The sequence below is a fragment of the Carettochelys insculpta genome, chromosome 11 (assembly GCF_033958435.1).
Source record: "Carettochelys insculpta isolate YL-2023 chromosome 11, ASM3395843v1, whole genome shotgun sequence".
In the NCBI taxonomy this organism is placed as follows: domain Eukaryota; kingdom Metazoa; phylum Chordata; order Testudines; family Carettochelyidae; genus Carettochelys; species Carettochelys insculpta.
Genome location: NC_134147.1, coordinates 29,743,966 through 29,767,267, shown reverse-complemented (window position 1 = coordinate 29,767,267; position 23,302 = coordinate 29,743,966). Strand labels below are relative to the sequence as shown.

Sequence of the window (23,302 nt, the reverse complement as noted above, 5' to 3'; positions counted from 1 at the left end):
GAGGAGCCGAAGGAGGAAAATTGTGGGGTTTTTTTGAGTTTATGGGCACCATTTTATGTCTGGAAAGGCATGCCTGTGGCTATTTGTATCACATTTTCATGCATGCTAATTTCCACAGTAAAGAGGAAGTGATACATTAAAGGGCTGTGAACAATATTGTTCAAGAAGGGTAATGCACAGGACTGTAATAGAGTGACTTTCAAAAAGACCTTCCCTGATGGCACTGCAAGAGTGAGGGAAATCTCTCTTCTCACACTACTGCAGTAAAGTGCTGTGTCAGTATAGCAGAGCACCAACCCCAGAGCGACCACTGAAGCTGGCAGGACTTTTGCCTCAAAAAGGACTGAGTAACAACTGAAATGGCCCAATCTATGCTAAATTTGACTAGAGTTCAGAAAGTAAAAATAATTTGTAGTATTGCATTAAAGTTCATGAAGAACCGTAGAAAAGACCAGTCCTAGCCAGTCCAAACAGCAATATAAGGTTATTGTCAGACTTTGGAAATCAGTATCTTCTAAAAATAACCAAACATAACCATTTTATTTATTCTGTCGCTTATCTGCTTTCCATCTGGCAGCTCCACGAAAGTAGAGGTTATAATTTTGGAACCCATGTCTTTGAGACACATAGGGCTTTCGGAATTTTTCACTCTCAGTCAAAAATTCAGCTCAGGACCTTAAATTTATATATGCAAATGCTTAAACTACCAACAAATATGCAAAAAAAACCATTTGTTGCTGTGTAAAAAACCTGGAGGCTGGCTTGAACTCTGCTGAAAATTTGGCCTTCAGAATTACATTAATGGCAAAACATTAGTGTTTCCCCAGAATATTTTGGGATGGATATTAAACCTAAGGATCCTTACTTACCATAAACCCAGGCTACAGCAACACATTCAAAGAATGCAACCCACAAAAGGCATACACCACTAGCTGCATAGTAGTCAAAGAGTTGAAACACATACATGCCACCCTGTAAGAGATACACAGAAGGGTTAGATCAGTTGGATTGGGTTGGATCAGTTATTCAAAGTGTGTGTGCTGTAGACCAAATGCCAAAAAAAATACCTTCCTGAACAGAAAACCATTGCTGTACCAAACTCCTTACTGTTTATAAAAAGTAAGATTCTACAAAAATAGCTTACTGCTTTTTAGCAAGTACAAATGTCAATCAACTATTAAAAGTAAGTATTTGCACTGATCTCCCTAGAAAGGATGCTTGTTTATCACTGGAAGAATTTTAAAGCAGAAGATTTATTGATCAGAATTAAGCCACTTAGAATAAGTGACTGAGACACGTAAGTCTTTCCTTCTCAGAGATATTTCTGTACAGGCATTTTTAGAAACATGATGGAAAGAAATAATTGGTCTTTAACATAAACTTCTCTAATGATACTAAAGACAGCTCACTAGGAGGTATTCCGTTTAAGAGTCTTAATGGAAAGATATTTTCTCAGCATGACCTCTCTCTTGCTCGCTCTCTCTCTCTCTTGCTGGTAAAAATTACATAGATATAATCTCACTGCCATTTACTGCTCTAAATATGCTGAACAGTATTTCAATATTGATGAAATCTTTCTCAATCCTTAGGTTAGTTTCACATAAACATTTCTGGACAAATGTCCCAGTGTATTCAATGTGTCAGTTAGGGACATTATTTTAATTCCTACACAGATCCTTGAGTCTTTTTTTTAAAGTCTGATCTTCAAACGAAGGCTTGTGTTTTTTCTAAGATAAATATCACAAAACCATTCTTTCTGAAACCGATTATAGGCTTGTTTATACCTATCTAAAGCCAGAGTAACTTCATCTGATTCAAATCTCTGTAACAAAAATCATAATCTAGTTCACTGAATGTATTAGATGGAAATGGCATATCCCAACAATTCATGCTAGATTTGCATTTAACCATCTCAATCTGTTTTACATTATGCATTAAAGGCTGTGTCTACACTACCACCCTCCTTTGAAGGAAGGACGGTAATTAGGGTGTTGGGAGTTTACTAATGAAGTGCTGCCATGCATAAGTAGCACTTTCTTAAGCAAATTCCCTCCCCCCGCCCTCCCCCCCCGGCGGCAACTGCCAAGTTTTAAACTTCATTAGTAAACTCCCAAAACCTTAATTACCATTCTTCCTTCAAAGGAAGGTGGTAGTGTAGACAAGCCCTAAAAGTCCTACCACCCTTTTAATAACCGGGGTCCAATTTCAGACATTTTTACTCTTGTTGTATAGTACCATGGATCATGACTGAAATTACTGAGATTCCTTCTGGAGGTAGCTGAGTAATGGTCTCAAAGTAATGCAAACTTGACTCAAATTTTCATATGGACACATACAATAATGGGCACATGCTTTGCATATATCTGATTTAGAAACACAAATCCCACTACTGACATGCAGCTGTGTGAAAGTCTGGAGCTATTCAACTTGGCAGAACTAGCCAATGGTTTAGGTCAAGAGGTGAAGAACTGTGCCATGTTCAATTAAAACTGTAGGAGGAATTAAGGTAGGGACAATGTAATTGTCCAGCCAAATTGCTACACCATCAAAGAAATACATACAGCATAATACAGAAATTACGCGACAGTAGATGAATGAATTTATTTGGGTGTATTCAACTTATACATGTGTTGTAAAAGTTTTAGAATCAAAACTAAAATGCCTCTCTCTTTACATCAGTCTTTGGTTTAAGCCCCCTTCTGTTGTGCTTCGTGCATTATGAATGATGTCATTCATGTTCAAGCTTCTGTTCTGAAAATGTTTTTTCATTCTCAAGTTTTTAGCTGTTCTTCTGTAACTATCTGATTTGGAAGCAACTGTAAACTAGGTTACATGGTAGTGACTGTCAGGTTTTCCACCTTTTCATTTTTGTCTTATGGTCAGACTATGTGATGTTTCTGCAAATGCCATGTGTTTTGGTTTTTTTGGCTTGCAATGAGGCACCATTTGCTAGTGCAATGAGGCTATACTGTAGCCCAATTTTATAACAGAAAAAACACATGGGACCTTCATGCTATGTAGCCAGAAAGAAAGTGTATTCATATATCCCTGTGTCTGCTCATCTCTCTCTCTTTCTTTTTTCTCTCCAGTTGAGACTCTACAGTCTAATGAGCTGGGTGGCAGAACAAGTCCTAGTTTCTATGTCACATCTCTGTACCTTTGTTTCCCCATCTGTAGAATGGGCATAGAGATATCTACCTCCCTTTCAAAGCACTTTGAGCTCTATAGATCAAAAGGGCTATGTAGGAACTAAGTGATGGTATACTTCCAAGTGGTCTGCTTTCTGCCATCTGAGTTCCAGTGTCACTGTGGAGACATGCTGATTTTAAAAAAAATAAATGAAGCTTTGAATCGCCAGTGTCACTTACTTCAGTTACCATAGTCAGTCCCAGAAGATAGCTAATGAAACACACTATAGCAATGAAGATTTCCCTTCGGTAACCCTTCCTTAGGAAGGATGGGTACAGATCAACTAACGATGTGATCTGTCCTTCAACTTCAACAAACTAAAAGAGGGGAAAAAAGAAAAAAGAAACAAAAATGAACACAGTAGACTTATAATTCACCTTTGTCTTAATTAAACACTCTCCTAGAAGCCCTGTATTTGCACTCCATGAAGCTATGTGGTACTTTGAATAATCAAATAATGATCCTTTTCCATTTTGCTTCAAGCTTAATGAGCACGTGTCGTTGTTTCTGAACTTGAAACAAGCTTTCAGAATGGATGTCAGTTTCTTACCATACTTATAAGACATCAACTTTACCTTTCTTTACAAACAGGAGCTACATGGATAAAGGAAATGAATGTGATGTGAGGAAAATGCTCACTTGACTTTCATGTTGTAGATATTTCAGATGAACAAAAAAGCACATTAGAAAAAAGGTGCAGAAAAATTAAACCTCCTGAACTGCATCAGCAGTGCTCAATCTCTGTCTTTATTTAACACGTGTGTGAAATTTATGAACACTACACAGTTAAAGTAAACGATTAGGCCCCAAGTGTGTTCTCAGTTTACACTGGTGAAAATAAATTCAGTGAAATCCTGCCAAGCAATTTTAATTTCTCTGCACAAAACCCCACTTCTCTGATTGTTTCACCATCCACCTATTGCACTTTACCATAAATTAGGCCCCATTCCTGCAAAACTTCATGCAGATGCTTTACACACTGTAAACAAATGAATTACTTAATAAAAGCACATGGGTAAGGTTCAAACTTTGTCACAGGTATTTTTTAGTAAAATCAGCGCCAGGCCATGGTTAATAAATACAAGTTCATGGAAGCCCATGACCTGTCCCTGACTTTTACTGAGAATACCCTGAGGTGGGAGTGGACAAACAGAGCTCTGGTGGGGTTGCAATTGCTCCAGCCCCGTCACTGCTTTGGCAGGCTGGGGGCTGTTACTCAGGCAGTGGCTGCTGTTGAGCTGTTTGGCAGCCCCAGGATTTTCTGCCAGTTGGCTGTTCGGCAACCCCAAGGCTGGCCGTCAACCAGCTGGTCTGGCAGCCTCGTCGCTGACTTTGGCTGCTGTATGAAGAGAACAGTTAGTCCTGGGGATGTGTGGTCTGGGCAAGAGTGAGATGCAGGAGTGGGCTGGGGCTGAGCAATCTTGGTAGGAGGGGTGACAGGAGCTCGGTGGGAGTGGGAGGGTGATGACGGAGCAGGGTGTGGGGGTTGGGCAGGAGGGAAGGTGTGGAAAAAGGTGAGGGAGACTAGGCAGGAGGGGGTACAAAAGCAGGCTGGGGTGTCTGGGCAGGAGGGAGGTACAGGAACAGGGTGAGGGTGGGGGATGGGGGGAATGCAGGAGAGGTCTGAGGGTGGACAGTCTGGGTGATGGAGGAAGTGCTTACCTGGTGCAGCTCCCCCACTACACCCTGCTGCTCTGATTGGCCACAATTCCAGAGAGGTGGGGAAAAGCCTTCCCAGGCAGTGCTGAGCTGCCGTTTCCCAAGCTGGAGGAGGGCGAGCGGCAGCAGTGGCACCATCAGGCAGAACCCACGGACTGGATCTGGGCCTGGCTTGCCTGACCCTGACCTTCAAGGATCAGGGATCCACATGCACCCTGACCCCGCAGCAGGTTGGCTGCTGGGGTGGGGAGTCCCAAGCCTCAGGGGTCAGATCCAGGCAAGCTGTGGGCCAAATCTGAGCCAGGGCTTCCCCACCCCTGATATATAGCCCATTCGGCCACTTAATGGTGCACAAACAAATCTAATAAAAACAGAAATCATACAGCCCAATCCTCCTCTTATATCTCGCACAAAACAGAGCGCATGAAAGACAGCAAGGGCCTGTCCATTGACTTCCATGAGCTTTGGATCAGGCCCTTTACAACAGTGATTTCAATGAACTGCATTAATATAACTGGGCACAGCCTTTGTCCAAGTTATGTAACCCAGCACCCTGAACAAGTAAACGGTTCATTCTACAGTCAGTGACAGATCACAGCATGTTTATGAAGTAGCAATATTCTGGGGTATAGAAATCATGCTACTATTTAGAGTAATATACTTATCAGATCCAAATCCTTATTTTAACCTCATGTTACTCGGTACCCTTTGCTGATAAGGGGCAGCAGTTACAGTTCGACCACCTAGACTCCAGTGGTTGATGCCGCCTGCTTGGTTGAATGCCTATTTCAATGGCTTATGTAAAACTGCTTTTCTTTACAACTGTAACATTTCCCATTGGTTGGACTTGATCTTAAGATGCTCTGGCATTTCAAAACCCTGCTTGACTGCACTCCAAAATGCCGGAGAAGAGGAAATAAGCACTCCAATTAGTTTCAATTATGCTACACAATGAGGAGCTATTTAAAATTACCAGCCGGCTTAAATTTTTTATAAGCACTTAGTTGTAGAACCACAGCACTGGGCACTGTAACATTCAATTTGGAAGTGACTGAAAGTCACTTGGTACAGTTCAAAGATTAAGCCGTAAAGAGCGATTTAGAACAACCACCACCACGCTTTATGAATGTAAGAGATTAAACGGGTAACCGCTGGGGAAATCCACTTAGGACTCTTTGCATATAAGAGCGGATCTGAGTTCAGTAAACATGTTGCTCTTGTGAAGTGAATTTTTATAACTGGAGATACTTTACCATTGGGGTATAAATAGTTGCCTTTGGCTCTGAAACCTGGGGCAACCTCAGTTTACAGTTACTATGTAACCCCTGGTTGCCTCTGTTTACTTGTGACCAGGTAGAAATGATTAGCAGATTGCTTGGTGTTATTTATGCAAAAGAAACAAAAACAAAACAAAAAAAACCCCACCCTCCTCTTTGAGCTGCCCGACACTAGGACAAGTGCGATACTCCAGAGTTCACACCAGCAGCATCCAGTTACAGTGCTGTATTTTTGATGTGCTCTGCCATTCACTCCCCCCCATTGCCCTCCATAGTCAAGCCCTACCCTGCTCGGGAACCTCAGTGCCAATTGATTTCAATGGCATCCAGCAACATGCAGGTATGGAGCTCAGCTGTTCCTGCTCATTCCACCCCCGCCCCCCGACTTCACTCGGCTGGGGTGTGTGGAGTGTGTGTGTGCAGGGATGGGAGGAGGGTGCAGCAGGGGGTACTGAGTGCTGGCTCTAAGACCAGGATGGGGGTCAGGGCTGGGGCAGATGCTTGCAACACAGGGAGGGAATCAGGGTGCAGGAGGGAGTATGGGGTTCAGGTCTGGGGGTGCAGGGGGGAGTATGGGGTGCAGGCTCTGAAAGGGGGTTCCGGTCTGGGGGTGCAGGGGGAGTATGGAGTGCAGGCTCTGAAAAGGGGTTCAGGTCTGGGGTGCAGGGGGGAGTATGGGGTACAGGCTCTGAAAAGGGGTTCAGGTCTGGGGTGCAGGGGGGAGTATGGGGTTCAGGTCTGGGGGTGCAGGGGGAGTATGGGGTGCAGGCTCTGAAAAGGGGTTCAGGTCTGGGGTGCAGGGGGGAGTATGGGGTTCAGGTCTGGGGTGCAGGGGGAGTATGGGGTGCAGGCTCTGAAAAGGGGTTCAGGTCTGGGGTGCAGGGGGAGTATGGGGTGCAGGCTCTGAAAAGGGGTTCAGGTCTGGGGTGCAGGGGGGAGTATGGGGTTCAGGTCTGGGGTGCAGGGGGAGTATGGGGTGCAGGCTCTGAAAAGGGGTTCAGGTCTGGGGTGCAGGGGGGAGTATGGGGTTCAGGTCTGGGGTGCAGGGGGAGTATGGGGTGCAGGCTCTGAAAAGGGGTTCAGGTCTGGGGTGCAGGGGGGAGTATGGGGTTCAGGTCTGGGGTGCAGGGGGAGTATGGGGTGCAGGCTCTGAAAAGGGGTTCAGGTCTGGGGTGCAGGGGGGAGTATGGGGTTCAGGTCTGGGGTGCAGGGGGAGTATGGGGTGCAGGCTCTGAAAAGGGGTTCAGGTCTGGGGTGCAGGGGGGAGTATGGGGTTCAGGTCTGGGGGTGCAGGGGGAGTATGGGGTGCAGGCTCTGAAAAGGGGTTCAGGTCTGGGGTGCAGGGGGGAGTATGGGGTTCAGGTCTGGGGTGCAGGGGGAGTATGGGGTGCAGGCTCTGAAAAGGGGTTCAGGTCTGGGGTGCAGGGGGAGTATGGGGTACTGGATCAGGGTGAGGGCTGATGTGCAGCCTTCTGCCAGGTGGCACAGACCGCGGGTGGCTCCCAGTTGGTGGTGCAGTGAGGCCAAGGCAGGATCCCTGCCTGCTCCAGGCCCATGCCACACCCATAAGGGACTAACATGCCCCTGTGGTCTTGGGGTTGGGATGGGAAAGGGCACATAGCTCTGTGCTGCCCCTCTCTGCTGCTGCTGCTGCCCCCTCCACTCCCACTGGCCGCAGCTCTCTGTCCTCATCCAACAGGAGCTACAGGGGGTGGTGCTTGCAGGTTGGAGCAGCATGTGGCAGCTCAAGTCTTACCCCCTCCATACACATGGGACTTCAAGGCAGTGCCCAGGAATGGGCTAGCAGCATGGGACCAAGGCAAGCAGGGAGCCCTGCGACGGTGATTGAATGGGAGATGCCACCTGATCAGTGACACGAGCTCTACCCCTTGGCTTCCCCTGGGGCCTGCCAGCAGAACCTTAACGCACAAAATCATTCTGACCCTGCCACCCCTAACTTATTCATTGTCTTTATGGAGGGACCAAAGCAGCTTCACCATTCAAACACGTGGGTTCTGCAGCACAGGCAACTTCATTTATGCAGATGTCTTGGTGGTTTTTTTCTTTCAATTATTATTACCCCATTTAATATCAGGTTGACATTGCTGGCACCATGGCAATAAGTAAGACGTATGCCTTCCAGTCCTATGATTCTCTGTCCATTACTGTAGTTACTAACCTGGCTATCCAGTCCAATCAACAGCAGCATAATAAAGAAAAGGATAGCCCAAACGGTAGGCACAGGCATCATGGTCACAGCTTTTGGGTAGGCAATGAAGGCCAGGCCTGGACCTAGAGGAGGAGAAAGAGAACAGACGGGAATGAAGCTTGCAAGTACTAGCTGGTGCCTTGTGGTAGCCACACACCAATGCAGGGATGCCTGGTTCCTTTCAGATAAGCCCAAACCCAGCTGGAAATACCAGAAGTGAAACTGTTTGGATCTTTAATCTGACAAAGAAGCACGCATGACTACAGCAGCAACCCCCACGCAAACCCAACAGCTACTGCCAACCGACCACCCATTTTAATCTCTGTCTCAAACATGCCAGTAATGGCGCTGGTTCTACGCCAGCCACTCAGGAGATATAACGGGAATGAAGACAACTGCCCTGGTAGCACAAAGGAATCCTGTTTCTAGCACTCAGGGTATGTATTTGAAGGGGGTGGAGGACAAGAGAGAATTTGCTACAAATATACTCCTGAAGATTCAATGCTGCAGCCAACCCAAAGTAGCCTTCTGAAAACACAACTCTCAAACGCCTTCCTGCCAGCATCTGGGTTCGGCTTCAGACCAGGCTGCTTAGCTTCTGTAAACCATCATTAAAATCATCACCACCTATTTACACCCTCTGTGGATTTGGCCCTATGGGGGCTCCCAAAAGTGTCCCCTGCTGTTTGGAAATTATACTAATAATGCTAAGAGAGGCAATGAGGGGGTGGGAATCATTTCCACTCTCTGCTACTGCTAGCAGACCACCTTAGTCAGATTCCGCTATACCACTAAGCTTCCTAACTGTGCACATGCAAACTGGCATACTGCCACTATCATGTACAATTACTAGCCCAATTACAGGTGCTGTACACCCCAGAAGACCTGGAACTAAAACTTTGGTCCTTCAGTGCTGAAATCACAGCCTTCTACAACTCTGTGGGATGGAGACATCACACAGCTGGCTGTAATAGCCCTTATCTGCTCTGTGGCTAATAAAGGCTCACTCACACCCACCCATACACAGAGCACCCATGCACTGCACTCCTATGTTTTTTTTCCCCACAGTTCTCACCTGGTGTGACACAGGTTTCAAATAACACACAGTTATGCAGCATGAGAACTTTTGTAAAGTGGGCATGCCAGCTCTGACTGGACAACAGGGCAGCGGGCCTCCGAAATCCGCTTCTGGCTTACACTCTTGTAATTTTTCCAAAGTAGTGAAATCTTGCATTGACAGATTTACATGCACACTAAATCTAGATATAGTTTTTGTTTCAGAACAAGGTGGCCTGGCATGTTGCCATTTTCCAGGTTTGGTGAGTGGATTCACATTAGAGATGTTAATGGTTAACCAGTAAGCCTCAGCCTAAATGGATGAGACTTACCATTTACCGTTAACCAGTGAGGCTGAAGCAGCCCCATGGCTGAGAATTCCTTGTCCACAGTGGCTCTGGGATGTGCTGTGGGCAGGGAAGCTCCAGCCAGGCCATATCAGCCCCCTGCCCATGCCCCCTTTTAAGCAATTAATCAGTTAAACTTAATATTTCAATGGTTAACCCATTAAACAGAATTTTATATCCCTAATGCAAATTGAACTGTTTTTTCATTAAGGAACCTAAACCCCGGTAAACCACAGGCGCAGAATTCACTTGTTTAATCAGCATGGAGAATTATTACTCATGCTCTTCCTAATTCCCACTTTTCCTTCCCAACAAGAAAGATGGAGACAGGAGAAATGGAGAGAAAATATGAGAATGAGAGGACAGTTTTTAAATTAAAAGAAAAATTTAAGTAATTTAAATAGAAATAAATACAAATTAGCCAGCAACTGATTGATTAATTTTATTTAATTAATTTTAAAAAAGAAACATGTTTATGGCTTTATGTGACAGAAAGCACGCACACATGTAATTAGCTGAGTAGCTAAAATTTCTGGGGTTCTGCTTTTCCCTCAATCCCTAGCCAACACATCTTCGCTCAATAAAAACTAAATTGGGGTGTGTGTGTGTGTGCGTGTGTGTGCGCGCACACACACACAAAACTCATATTAGATCACGTGTTGCCAGGCTGCACAAATGATGAGATGGATGCAAAACTGCTAGTTTTCTCTGAAATTCACCTGAAGTGTGTATATGTTCTTAAACTGTGAAAATGTTTGTGCATGTTAATTTCTGCTGACAAGAGCTCTATGTTCTGTGTGCATTTTCTGTGAAAGCAAATGCTAGACTATGAAGGGAAAAGGCTGTGTAAAATAACAACACTCCTGGCATCCTTCCAGTTTAATGAAAAGCACTGAAAACTGTATTTAATATGGAGCACTGATCCACTGAATAACTATCTTGTTCACAAACTGCTTGTGGTTGTTACTAATAACCATAGTCTATTTGTTAGCTGATTAAATGAAATACTATGGCTGGAATTGTACCCAACTGGCAGAAGGCATTGTGCATGGCAGAAAAATGGAGACAATTCAAAATATGCAACCAAACCTTCTCCATCAACTGACAGACAACGCAGTCAGACCTGATTAATCTGAATCACTTTACAAATGGCATTACAACAAAGGAAGTCTTGCAATGGCTTTATCACTGGTACATACTGTACATGCAATATATCTTTCATCCAGCCAGGCACGCAGACAAATCCAGCACAGATTAGCCGGGCCTCACTATGCTTCCTTTGTTCCCATATTGCATTTCTTAGGTTACAAAAAATGCAATAATATTTTGAGATTTTTTTTGTGTGTGTGTGACATAACTGGAAATATAAAGGAGAAAAATGTACTTTAAGAAGCCTGGCCGTTTGCCATTCTGGGTGAGGGATAGGGCAGAGGCAGACCAAAGTCTCTGAAATCAATGAAGCCATTTTGCCCAGTGAAGGTAGGAATAACTCCCTTTGGCTACGGCTATACTAGGGAAATAAGTTGATTTCAGATATGCAATTCTAGCTATGGCATTTGCTTTCCTAGTGAAGACCAAGCCCCATAGTCTCACACTGACGTCCCTTACTTCACGCAGTAACGTGGATTACAGGGTCGATGGCCGAGCCCAGACAGATTGATTTTGCCACGTGTTCACCAGACACACAAAATCAAACTCGGGAGGACTGACTGCCAGTGCCTTGATCTTCCAGTAAGTATAGACGAACCCTTAGTCTTCATAGCTTCACTACTCCTATTCTGCCCAGAGAGAATTCAGCTCAAGATGAGTGGATAAAGTTGGCACAGGGTATTACTACACAACAGTGTGATGGGGGTTGGGCTCTCAGTGACCTAAACTGTGCATCATCACAAGAATAACCTACTGAAGTCAATGGAGCCACAGATGTGAGTAAGGCAAGAGCAAGAATACAGGTGATGAACTATCTGATTTCTCAGTATACCACTTCCTATGCCTAGCCGCAGACATTTATTGCTTTTGCTCTCCTTCTCCTACCTGGAGGAATACTCCTGGATTTGCTTATTGGCCAAATAAGGGTTTAAAAATATGGGGAAGTAGGAGGGGAGCATAGCTGTGGAAAATTAAAAACTACTGAAATTTCTCTTTGCTGGTAAATAGCCCTGGTTGCTCTGACTGGAAAGTAAAATCACCTGTTTTACACAGAACAGGTATAGTATGGGCAGCAGCAGTATGCGTCCATCACAACTCCTGTCAATGCGTCTCTACTATGAAATGACAGAACCTGCTATTAGGAGCTAGAGGGGCAGAGCACATTCCTCCAAGGTTTAGTCATTTCTCGGTCTCAACGCACAGAATGGCAAAAAGTATACCAGAAAGTATCAGTTTCCATAGCAGTTCATTGTGCTTTGGATACCTGTCCCTTAGGAATTAGCCTAAACCCACCACTTGTATATATTGTCTAATCCACTGAAAAGCCCTGTGTGACCACCGCCAACTTGGGCTGAAATCAAACAGACTAAATTATGCACCAAAAGAAGGTATTCAATTCCCTGGGGTAAAACTGTTCATTGGAGCCACTTGAAAAATATTAGCAATCAGGGCAAAGGTGCCCACTCAACAATGGATTGTGGCTTTTCTTTTGGGTCAGTTAGAGTAAATTTTGAACAGGTTTTATTTTTTTTTAAATCCGAATAAAAATTCCAAATACACAAAATTTCTCAGCCTTCCTCTGAAACAAGTGCTGAGCTATTAGGGTATATTCACCAGGATTATTGCCTTAATTTGTTCCTGTGTAAAGCAACCAGTGTTTGATCAAATTTATCATTATGGGCCAGATTCTTGGGTGATGTAAAATGGCATATACTTCACTGACTTCAATGCAGCTATGCTCGTTTACACCAACTGAGAATCTAGCAGTGTTAGCAACATCTGAGATTTCACCATGAGTCTCCTCTGTGATTCTCAAAGCTCTAGCTCCAGGAGTCAATGTAATTATAAGTTTCTAGTCTTCTTGGTGACAAAAATGGCTGGGAAACATGACCCTAGAGTGAAAAAGTGAACCCAAAAGGCTCAAAAATCAGAAGGAAAAAAACGCACTCAAAATGTAGTGTTGTTTCAAACCACATATTTTTTGAGCCAACTGCATGTTTTGGGGCAGGAGGGCAGGTGACTATGGTTTTTGAACACCTGGGGTTGGCAATACTGATCTAGGCTGGTATAATTGTTCACCATCATTATGACAGTCTAAAAGTGCCATTCCTGCTTGCAGGTCCTATAAAGTAAGTCCAGGGAAAAGATGCAATCTATCATGTTCAGTTCATATGCACAAGATGCATGTACCCTATTGCTATGATGTGTCTAGCTGAATGGTAATGGGAATAACAACACGCAAAACTAGGACAATACGTCCCTGTAACTAGTTTCAAAATGGACTTGGCGCAGATAGTATCAGCTTCACCTTGGAGCAGGATGTAAATGTTGCAAAAGTTGGTGTCATATTGGAAGAGATTTTCCAAAGAAGTCTAGGGTATTTAGGCGTCCAACTTCCTTTGTCGTTCAATGGGATTTGGGCATCCAGTTCTCTTATGTCTCATTGAAAGTGCTGGACTTTATGGCAGCTCTCACCAGTAGGCAATTATTGGTGTAGCTTTTCAAAATGGTTTGACATGACTGAATCCTGCACAACAATGTGTGTGGTCCCTTTAACAAATCTGACCTAAACTTTATGAACACACTTTGGAAAAATGTGTTCAAACTGCTACACACTAATCAAAGTAACATATGTCCTATGTTAATCTGCTACCCCTGCTTTTCTAAAAGAAAACAAGACTAACACGTGCGCACTTAATTTTTATTCCGATGCTTGTGGGAATTTTGTTCTTTCTTTCTTTCTTTTTATTTTATTTTATTTTATTTGTTTGGCTGATTTAGTCCGTAGTACTTTGCTCACACACTAGGTGGCAGTGCCCACCACCACTGCCACCAATACCATCGTACCTGACTCTGCCACATCAGCAATGTTCACCCCTTGCTCTTGTGCCATGAAGCCCAGGACGGAAAAAATTGCGAAGCCAGACACAAAACTGGTACCACTGTTCAGGCATCCCAGCAGCAAACAGTCCCTAAGTCACACATATGTCATGGAGCAAGTTAATTCAAAAAAAAAAACTCAACCCATTGTCCGTACTTATTTACATCATTTAGCTAAGACACTAAACCCCCTTGGTTCGAAACTTGCCTGTAGCAGTTGTAGTTATACTTGTTGTAGCTTCCCAGGGATGTCATGGCTCCTAAGCAGATTGCGTATGAGAAGAAGATTTGTGTCCCGGCATCTATCCAGACCTAAAAGAAAAGATGGAAGAATGCACTATTAAGGTAGACAATCTCTACAAACGACACCCATCACAATCAAGTCTATCACTCTGGCTATGCAATGACAAAAATAGCTTACACTTAGACAGATATTGAGGTGAAGGAGGAGGAAAAAAAGAGAACATCTCATTTTAAAATGACCACAAGGTAGGGGTAGGGAAAAATAAATCATTAGCACCAAAGTCCACTTGAAAGCTCCATCAACAATTCAAAAGCTTGTCTGCCATTCATTTGGTCGTTTCCTTACTGCATAACAAGCAATGCTTTCTGATGAGAAGGGACAGCACAGAGGCAGCTGTCAAGCCCTAATATATGCTTGCATCTGACATAGTTCAGTTAGAGCCAGCCTACAGAATCACTGGACTGCAAACACAAATTCCTTGACAGATGCTTTTTCCAATGACCCCATGTGGCTGCCCCAAACACAACTTTCAACCATATATGGCACAAGGACAAACACAGCAGGTGCAGAGGGGACACAAGCATAACACAATGCATTTCTTCAACATAAATAACACCGTTACTAACCTCTGTTCATGACTCATCATCCTGCTGGTATTAGTACAATAACATACAACATATAGTATCATGGCAGTGAGAAATGTCAGCTTAGTACATTTGTGATAACCCTTCTATCTGTTCCTGGCTATTCACAGCCATGTACTTGTCTCCTCTAATACCAGACAAATGTAATGGGAATCATCCAGAGGGTGTGAAAAGGGGGAGAACAGCAACTTAATCATCCACCTGAAAACTCACAGGGATCTCCTGGGGAAATAAAATGAGCCTTTTCAGTGGGGAACCCATGACAGCTTAACCCTGGAGAGAGTCATGGGATAGGGGGCCTGGGAATTAAACAGAATTTAAATCCCTCCCATGCTGTCAGTCATCACGTCTTAGGGCATGAAGCTGACATCTAATAACTCATAATAATCACATGCTCCCAGGGAAGGAGGCAAATGCATGTCTGGATGGCTGGTGTAAAAAAGGCAAGATCACAGAGACCAACTCGTTTGACAAAATTTCTTTCAACTTACTGATATCGCATTTTTTTTAACCCGATAAACATTTGAAAAGAAACAACAAAGCAAGACATTGTCCACTCTCGCACATCTACGGCCATCACTTTAAAAAGAGCATTGATAACATTTGTATTTGATTTTTGCCATTGGTTAGAGATTTTTGCATTTCACATGGGATCACTCTTTGGCATTCACACCTTGCTACACCTGTACCATGCAAAGAAACAGGCTTTTCCATTTTCTACTTGTAGCTTGTAGTGAAAAAAAGACTAAACTCCTCCATCCAGTGCTAAGCAGTTGTCTTCCACACATTCTCCCATGTGTTTGCATGAGAACACTGATTTCTTCCATGTTTGCAATGGTTTCCATTTTTCCACTATATTCACTCCTTTCTCCTTGCTCCTGAGAGGTGGTGGCTGAGTGAAACAGATACTCACAATTGCTCCTTGGTGTGCCATCTGCCACGCTCATATTTTTCTCCCTTCTTTCGATTCCCTTCGAAACTAAGGACTATCATCCTAAAAAAAAGTATGTCCCTTACCTTGTCCAGAGCCTAATACCAAAAGAAAGCTGAGATGCTATAACTGGACAGAGTCTAGAGCCTCAGAGTCCCTTGACATAAAAATACACACATGGAAAAATGCATTAACACATTTTAAAACAACCTTTGCAGCCAGATGCAATGGAATAATACATGCCAGTTTTAATGGACAGGCTATATTTGGATTGATAAAGAACATGGAATGAAATCTTCTCTTGTTGCACCACCACCCACATCCTATTGCCCCCTTTGTTTCAGAGCATGGGAAGTCTCCCTGCTCCTACTGACTGGTCCCATACCTGTGGATCTGCTAACCGTGATACATCAGGATAAAGGTAAAATTTGATGCCCTCTGCAGCTCCAGGCAGTGTGACACCCCGAATTAAGAGCACAAAAAGCATGACGAATGGGAACGTAGCAGTGACGTACACAACCTGTCAAAACAAAATGACAATGTGTAGAGTCCTTCACAATTAATTTAGAAACTAAATATGGAAGTGGTGTCCTTTTAACCCAGAGCCCAAACTGACAGAGATCCAGGGATCTGAATGCAAAACCTCCTGATTTTTCATGAGACTTAGATGTGAGTTTTGCACAATGTGAACACATTCTGAGCTAAGTCTGTCGCCACTCTTAATTGTCCTCTGGGCTTGTAGTGTGCCTTTAAGTTCCTCCAAGCCTTCATGTATGCAAAAATAACAGGCTGGCCTGCCTGCAGGAAGTGGCTATCTGTAGTTCCATGCAAAGTGATGCTGAAACAGGGGGTATGCCCCTTTAGAGCCCATAGGGCCTGTGGCTAGTCTGTAGTGGTTGTCTTTACAGGAGCTGTCTGCGCCTGGGAGAGGAGTTGCTCAGAGCCAGGCAGGAAGGGAGGGGGACAAGTGATCCTTATCAAAGGTCTAGAAAAGTACAGTTGAGGCATGGAATTACAGAAAGCAGGGTGAATGCTGAAGTGGGCCCTTAAGCAAGACTTAGGCCATGCCTACACTACCCGGAAGATCAACCTGCTTAGGGTCGATATTTCAGGCTTCGATTTTGCGCGTCTGGTAGGGTTTCCTATCTGTACATAATAAGCAGCTTCGAAAATCTTTTGGTGCTCTCTTAACCTTGGTGTGACTCAAATGGGCATCACACGATGACAAAAGGTTCTCAGGGAGGGTCTGTTTCCATTCTACTATTGCTGCGGAGATTACTAAGACTTTCATTATGACTCCTGACAAGCCAACTCAACAGGTCATGCTAATGAGAACAAGGAACGCATCCACCTTCGGTCAGAAAATCGGCTACTCACCTTCGTAACTGTTGTTCTTTGAGATGTGTTGCTAATGTTGATTCCAAATAGGTATGTGTGCACCATGTGCATGGCTGTTGGAAAGTTCTTCCCCACTAGCATCCGTAGGTCAGCTGTGGAGACGCCTAGCGTGGCAGCAAGATAACAGTACATATATACCACAGCTGACGTTCGCTCTGCTCAGCTTCTTCTTGCTAGAACTACTTTAACAGAGGGACTGCAGGCAGGTCTTGGAATGGACACGAACAACACATCTTGAAGAACAACAGTTACTTCTTCGAGTGCTTGCTCATGTCAATTCCAATCAGGTGACTCCCCAGATCCCAGCAGAGGGTTGGAATTATCATTCAGCTGTCCGTAATACTGCAGGGCTTCATCTCTCGCCTGCAGATGGATTGTGTAGTGAGGGGTGAAAGTATGTACCAAGGATCAGGTGGCTGGTTTCTTGGATAGGGACATGAGCCTGGAACACCACAGAAGAAACCTGTGCCTGAGTGGAGTGGGTGTACAACGGGGTGCTGGAATGTAGCAAAATCATAACATGTGCAGATACAGGCAGCAATCCAGGAGGAAATTCTCTGAGAGGTCACTGGCAGATGGTTCATTCTGTTTGCTATCGCTAGGGACAGCTGGTAGATTTCCTAAAGGGCTTCATTTGCTCTAGGTAAAAGGCCAAGGCCCTACAACCATCTAGGGTGTGCAGGGACCGATCCCTCTGGAATGTGTGAAGTTTCGGGTAGAACACTGGCAAGTACATATCCTGGCCCTGATGAAACTGGGAAACTACCTTGAGGAGAAAGGCTGGCTGCGGTGCAGAGGAAACTTATCTTTAAAGAAAACAGTATGTTGGAGGCTCAGAGGTTAGAGCCCCAATCGCGGAGACCTGCCTGGCTGAAGTAATGGCTGGCAGGAAGGCTACCTTCATAGACACATACAGGAGGGAGCCTGCAACAAGGGGCTTGAAGGTCAGGGCCATTAACTGGGAAAGGACAAGGGATAGAGCTCCGGCACTGGGATGTGTAGGGCCAGTGTCCTGTAACTCCACTGAGTCAAGGCCCCTGAGCACCTGAACCCCAGTGGGCAGGCCAATGCCCGATACGGTACCAATGCCAGGGGAGATGTGAGTCCTGCGCCATTGACCTCATGCTGGACCTATGTCACGAGGCTGATATGGTAGCACAGTGCACTCTTATGTCATTCCCTATTAGAGGTGCTGATGGAGTCTCCCTTCTGTCCGATGCCATGGATACCAACCTGGATCCTGCTCTCTGAGCCTGGTGGTTATGTTCGGGGGTCCAGAAAGGCCATTGTGGAGGGTCTTACCACTGGGGAGGCTATGTCAGGGCAGCGGCCTGGTTGTCCTTATGGTGCTGGGAGAGCAATGTCGGGACCTATGGGACTCCAGTTCCATACCAGATGACACGTCAGAGCACAATGGCCATGGGAGCACTGTTGCTGATGGACTTGGTGACCACTGCACCAGGGTAATGTCTCTGGAGGACATGCGCCAAGGTGAGCAGCTCTGGAGCAGTGTTGAGGCATGAGGTCTCAGGAGACAGGCGCTGAGGAGATGGTGGTCGTTCATCATTGCTGGCTTGCCTCTCGGTGCTGGTGGCTGCTGCACAGGAGAGGCTCTTGGGGATACTGAACGGCCGGATGTAGCTCTGTTAAGTCCCTGGCTGCCTCATGAGTGTCAGGGATAAAAAGCACATTTATATCCCCCATCTGACTATCCTCTGAGGGAAAGTCCATGGCACCGGACTCGATGGTCCTGGTTGCAGGGCCAGAATCGATTGTCCGCAGGTGGGTGTCCCGACATGGGACATGCCCCTTTCAACTTCACCACCTTTGCAGTTGGCAATTTACTCCACCCTGGTGCACTCGCAGATTTTCCACAGCTCCAGGGCATGGGAGGAGTGCTGCTGGTGCTGGGTCTTTGAAGAGGCCTCTTTCTGCACCAGTACAGGGCCCCACACCAACAGAAACACTGTGCACTCACGTCTGCTTCAGTGCCAGAGCAGAGCAGCTGCGCCAGTTGAGGGTTCAGAGAGAACTCCATAAGGATTTGCTTCAGTCTGTACTCTGTCCCTGCATGTTCTCAGGCCAAAAAGCCTTACAAATCTTACCCTTCTGTGCAAGGTGCGGCTCCCCCCAGACACTTCAAACAGGAGTTGTGGGGATCCCCTTAAGGCATAAACTTCTGGCAAGAGATGCTAGGCTTAAACTGGTGGGTCCAAGGCACACCCCAGCCCTGGAAAGGGGGAGGAAGAACAAACACACTCCCCCTAACAACTAGCTCTCAACACCCGAGTTCTAACTAACTACTAACAAAGAACTATTTCCAGGTGACCATCTACTGATGAAAAGGGGGAGGAGCAACTGCACCACAGTAAGCAAGAAGGAGCTGAGCAGGGAGGGTTGGCTGTGGTATAGAAGGACTATTATGTCAGTGCCAATCTAGGGGTCTCCACAGCCAACCTACGGATGCTACAGACACTGCTGGGGGAACAATTTTCCGACAACTGTGCATGTGGTGCGCACACACCTACTTGGAATCGACATGAGCAACACATCTCAAAGAAGAAGAATGCATTTTGAGGTGCAGAAGCTGCTCTTTCAGTCTAAAATTGGCAGAAGACCAGAAGAATAAAGTGCCATGTTATTAATGAGACCCGCCCTCCATGCTAAAGTCAAAGGGAAAAATGAATGATGATACAAAACCTCTTACATTAAGCGAGCAATAAATACCAGGCGTTGCCTCATTAATCAACACTGTGGACACTTGTGGACTTTGTTCCGTGCACACTACTGGAATGAGGTTCAGGTGCTATCTAATTATTACCACGTGGAATGGCATGATTTTGGAGAATGCCCTGGGAAAGGGTGTGGAGGAAGGGAAGAGCACACTGGAAGTGACTAGAAATAAACACGGACCAGATCTGAGGCCAGTCTACACCACAGGAAAACTGGCTGAAATAACGCAATTCTAGCTATGTGAACGCATAGCTGGAGTCAACACATCCTAAATCCATTTTTCGTGCTGTCCCCACAGCGGGAGGTTGACAGGAGAAACTCTCCCACTGACTTCTTTTACTCCTCATGTATACGAGGAGTGCCAGGGTTGATGGTGGAGCCCTGATCTTTCGACTTAGTGCAGTCCCACTAGGCATGCTAAATTGAACCCCGAAAGATCAACTGCCACTGCGTCAATCTTCTGGTAAGTGTAGAAGTACCCTGAGTATCAGAGTAACCTTTGGACAATGAAAACACCAGTGTTACTGGTTCAGAACTAGAGTTTTCATTAAATAAATGTGGGCTTAGAGAAAGACTCCTAAATCCTTCTTTGGGCTTTGTGGGAGACATGTAACAGAAACTCACAGTGTTACAACTGCTATGATTATGGGGCAACGATAAAGCATTGGCTAGGCTCCATGGCCTTAAATGGGATGTTTAAAAGGCTTCAACCTTTTCCATTCACGTGCAGCATTTTTCCACCTGTGTGTGGCATAAATTTTTATGCACACCAACATGTGTGCAAATGTGCATCACCAGAATAAACAAAACACCTGGCTGTGGGAGCTCTGCGAATCAGCTGGGCAGCATCTGAATCTCTCCTGAGTGGCCGCACAAGCACACAGCTTACAGGGAACATTGTTCTTGAGTCATCTTTGTATAATTCTTGATGCCTTTCCATTGACATCCACCTGTTTTGGGGAACTTCTGCAGTATGGTGTTAGCCACTGCTTTCCCACACCCATCAAATCCCTCACTTACTCAGTAAAAATGCATTTTTGTGCAGAAGCTAGCATCACTATTACCTGAGGACACAGCCTATTCATTACACTGCTGATTTTTTAAGGTAGTGATCATAAAGCGACACACAGAACACTTACTTTCCCAGTAGACTTGACACCTTTCCAAATGCAGAAGAAACATATGACCCAGACAAAGAGAAGACACAGCGCCAGATCCCACTTGAGGATACCAACCTCTTCGATCCCTCCGGACAAGCTCAATACATTGCGCCTAAAGGCATGCGGGGGAGAGGAGGAGAGGAAAAAAAAGATGGAACGCAGCAGTTAGTTAGGAGTCTTAAAAAGCTCTGCACATAGACACACGTTACTTATGCCAATGACTGAACAGCCAGCACTATAAATTTCCAGCCCTCTGAATACACACCTGCCTAACTCTACATTGTCCATATGAGTAAAGGTTTGCAGGATTAAGTTCCAGGTCTGTCTGCTGTCTGTAGGATCTGGCCATCATACTGCCTAGCCTCTTCACCAACCTCCTTTTGGAAGCTAATGATCATAAAAATTTGCTGTAAGTGTTGGCTATTTGCTGTTGTTGTTCTCCATGAGATAGAAGCCACACCACTACTGGCACCACTATCGAAACAACCCTGGAAGCCACAGTATACTTGTATGTCATTAACACCTAGAATGTCTGATACAGACTTATTCAAAAAGGCCACAGTACCTCATTATTTTCTTTTCAGCCTGTTCCTGTGATTATCATTATGGGGATCAGAAACAACAATGTGTCAAATTATTAACACATTAAGGAGTTTGGTTTGCAAGGCAGAGCTTGGATTTGTTACAATTTCTGTGTCACTTTCCATTTATCTTGGCTCAGATGCATGCAAAGATTACCGATGAAAGCCAGAGGCAGTGGATATCACCACAAGTATGTCCTTGTTCAGTTGACCAAGGATATTTGGTAAACTTCCTTTGGTTAGTCAAGTTAAAAAATAGACACAGATGTCCACTGGGGAGATAAAAGAACAAGTATGGGAATAGCTAAATTCATATGAACAAGTTTGTATTAACTTCTATCTTTTGTCAAGTTCCATGGATAAGAACAAATATTGAAATAAAACTATTTCCTTCCTGTTCTCTGGCAACGTCCTGATTCCAAAGGGCACACTGGTAAACTTTTTCTACCTTGAACAGGTTGTATCACAACTTTCAAAATCACCTGCACTAAAAAACAAAATCCTGAAGTCTTGATTCAGTTTTTTCTAATTCCTTCCTTAGGCAAAACTCTGCTGAAATCAGTGGTCCCAATTCTGAACTCCTCACCATGTAAAACTTTTGCTGGAGTCAATGAAGGTTTTGGCTGTGGCAGTGCTGCAGTATGTTGCCCACAGACTAATTTGCTCAGTGAAAGAGTACCACAGAGCTTCAGTTTTTGCCCCAAAATGGAAGTCATCAGGCATCCTCTACCCATTATGAGGAGTGCAAGGGGCACACCTGACCAGTCTGTCTGCACACACAGATGACGTACACAAATAGAGTGTAAAATTATTATCAGGCCAGAAACATTTATAAAACTCAGCGAGAGCAAGCACTAAGCTCCCTGCTTCCACTGTGGACATCAAACTTTTTTGTTCCCAATGGAAAAAATAAACAAACAAACCTGGGACCTAAAAGCACCATACATTTTTGACAATAAAGAGAAACATTTTTTAAACAGTGAGGGGCATGTAAATGACCCAGATTGGTGAATAGCATAATTCTCGCCATGCTAACTTCGAAGAGCCAGCAAGCTGTGTAGCCACAGGCACTTTGGAGTACCTGTGCTCCTTCAAAGTTCCCGTGGCTACACGGCTGGCTGGCGCTTCGAAGTTAGCCACTTTGAAGTTCGTGCAGCAAGAATTAAGCTAATGAGGTGCTGCATACGCAGCGCAGCACCTCATCGCTATTCACAGATACGGCTCGTTTACATGCCCCTTCGAAGGAAGGGGGCGTGTAGGTGAGTCCTGAGTGTACTTGGTACCATGGACAAACACTAGGGAACTCAACAGAACAGACACTCAATACTATAACATGGACTAAGCAATAATTAGTACTGTAATCAGGTTTGCAAGGCACTCATTAAAGGGAATGCTATAAAAATGCAATTTCGTAAACCTATTTGTCTCTAAGGGCACATAAGACTAAGTCGGATTTTGTTTAGTTTTGTTTTTCTTTCCTCAGGGTTACGTGCCAGGAACATGTGACAGGCTTTCTCGGATTTGGATGGACAAAGGCTGCTGATTAACAGCACTTTATAAATATCTGGTTGGTATTGGACAATTAAAGCTCTTGTTTAATGGCAGTTGTCCCAAAATACTCACCCCTTTCGCATTCCTGCATTTGCAAGGCTTTAAAATTCAGAACTTTAAAAGAAAACCTGAAGAAGTGAGACCTAAAGCATGTGATAGCAAGATGAAGTCTCCTGAGATAAAGCCAGATTTGCTTAACTCCTTCTACTGCTGCTCAAGCAAGCATGTGATTTGCATAGAATGTTAATTCAGATGATCCGACATGTCAGGCTCCACTGCCCATCCAGCAAGACA

The 23,302-nt window shown here is 44.7% G+C and overlaps 1 protein-coding gene across 4 annotated transcripts in view; it reads right to left on the bottom strand.

The window, feature by feature from the left end:
* Nucleotides 1-23,302, bottom strand: part of SLC6A6 (solute carrier family 6 member 6) — a 76,355-nt gene that overhangs the window by 4,483 nt on the left and 48,570 nt on the right. For all 4 annotated transcript variants that reach the window (XR_012646981.1, XM_075005365.1, XM_075005366.1 and 1 more), the window contains 7 exons: nucleotides 20,856-20,988; nucleotides 15,971-16,105; nucleotides 13,975-14,078; nucleotides 13,734-13,858; nucleotides 8,305-8,417; nucleotides 3,369-3,506; nucleotides 870-972 (listed from right to left, as the gene is read on the bottom strand). Coding sequence is in view for 3 of the 4 variants with exons in the window: in XM_075005365.1 (XP_074861466.1) it covers nucleotides 870-972; nucleotides 3,369-3,506; nucleotides 8,305-8,417; nucleotides 13,734-13,858; nucleotides 13,975-14,078; nucleotides 15,971-16,105; nucleotides 20,856-20,988 (851 nt within the window). In the remaining variant the exon portion in view is untranslated. The remainder of the gene's footprint in view (nucleotides 1-869; nucleotides 973-3,368; nucleotides 3,507-8,304; nucleotides 8,418-13,733; nucleotides 13,859-13,974; nucleotides 14,079-15,970; nucleotides 16,106-20,855; nucleotides 20,989-23,302) is intronic.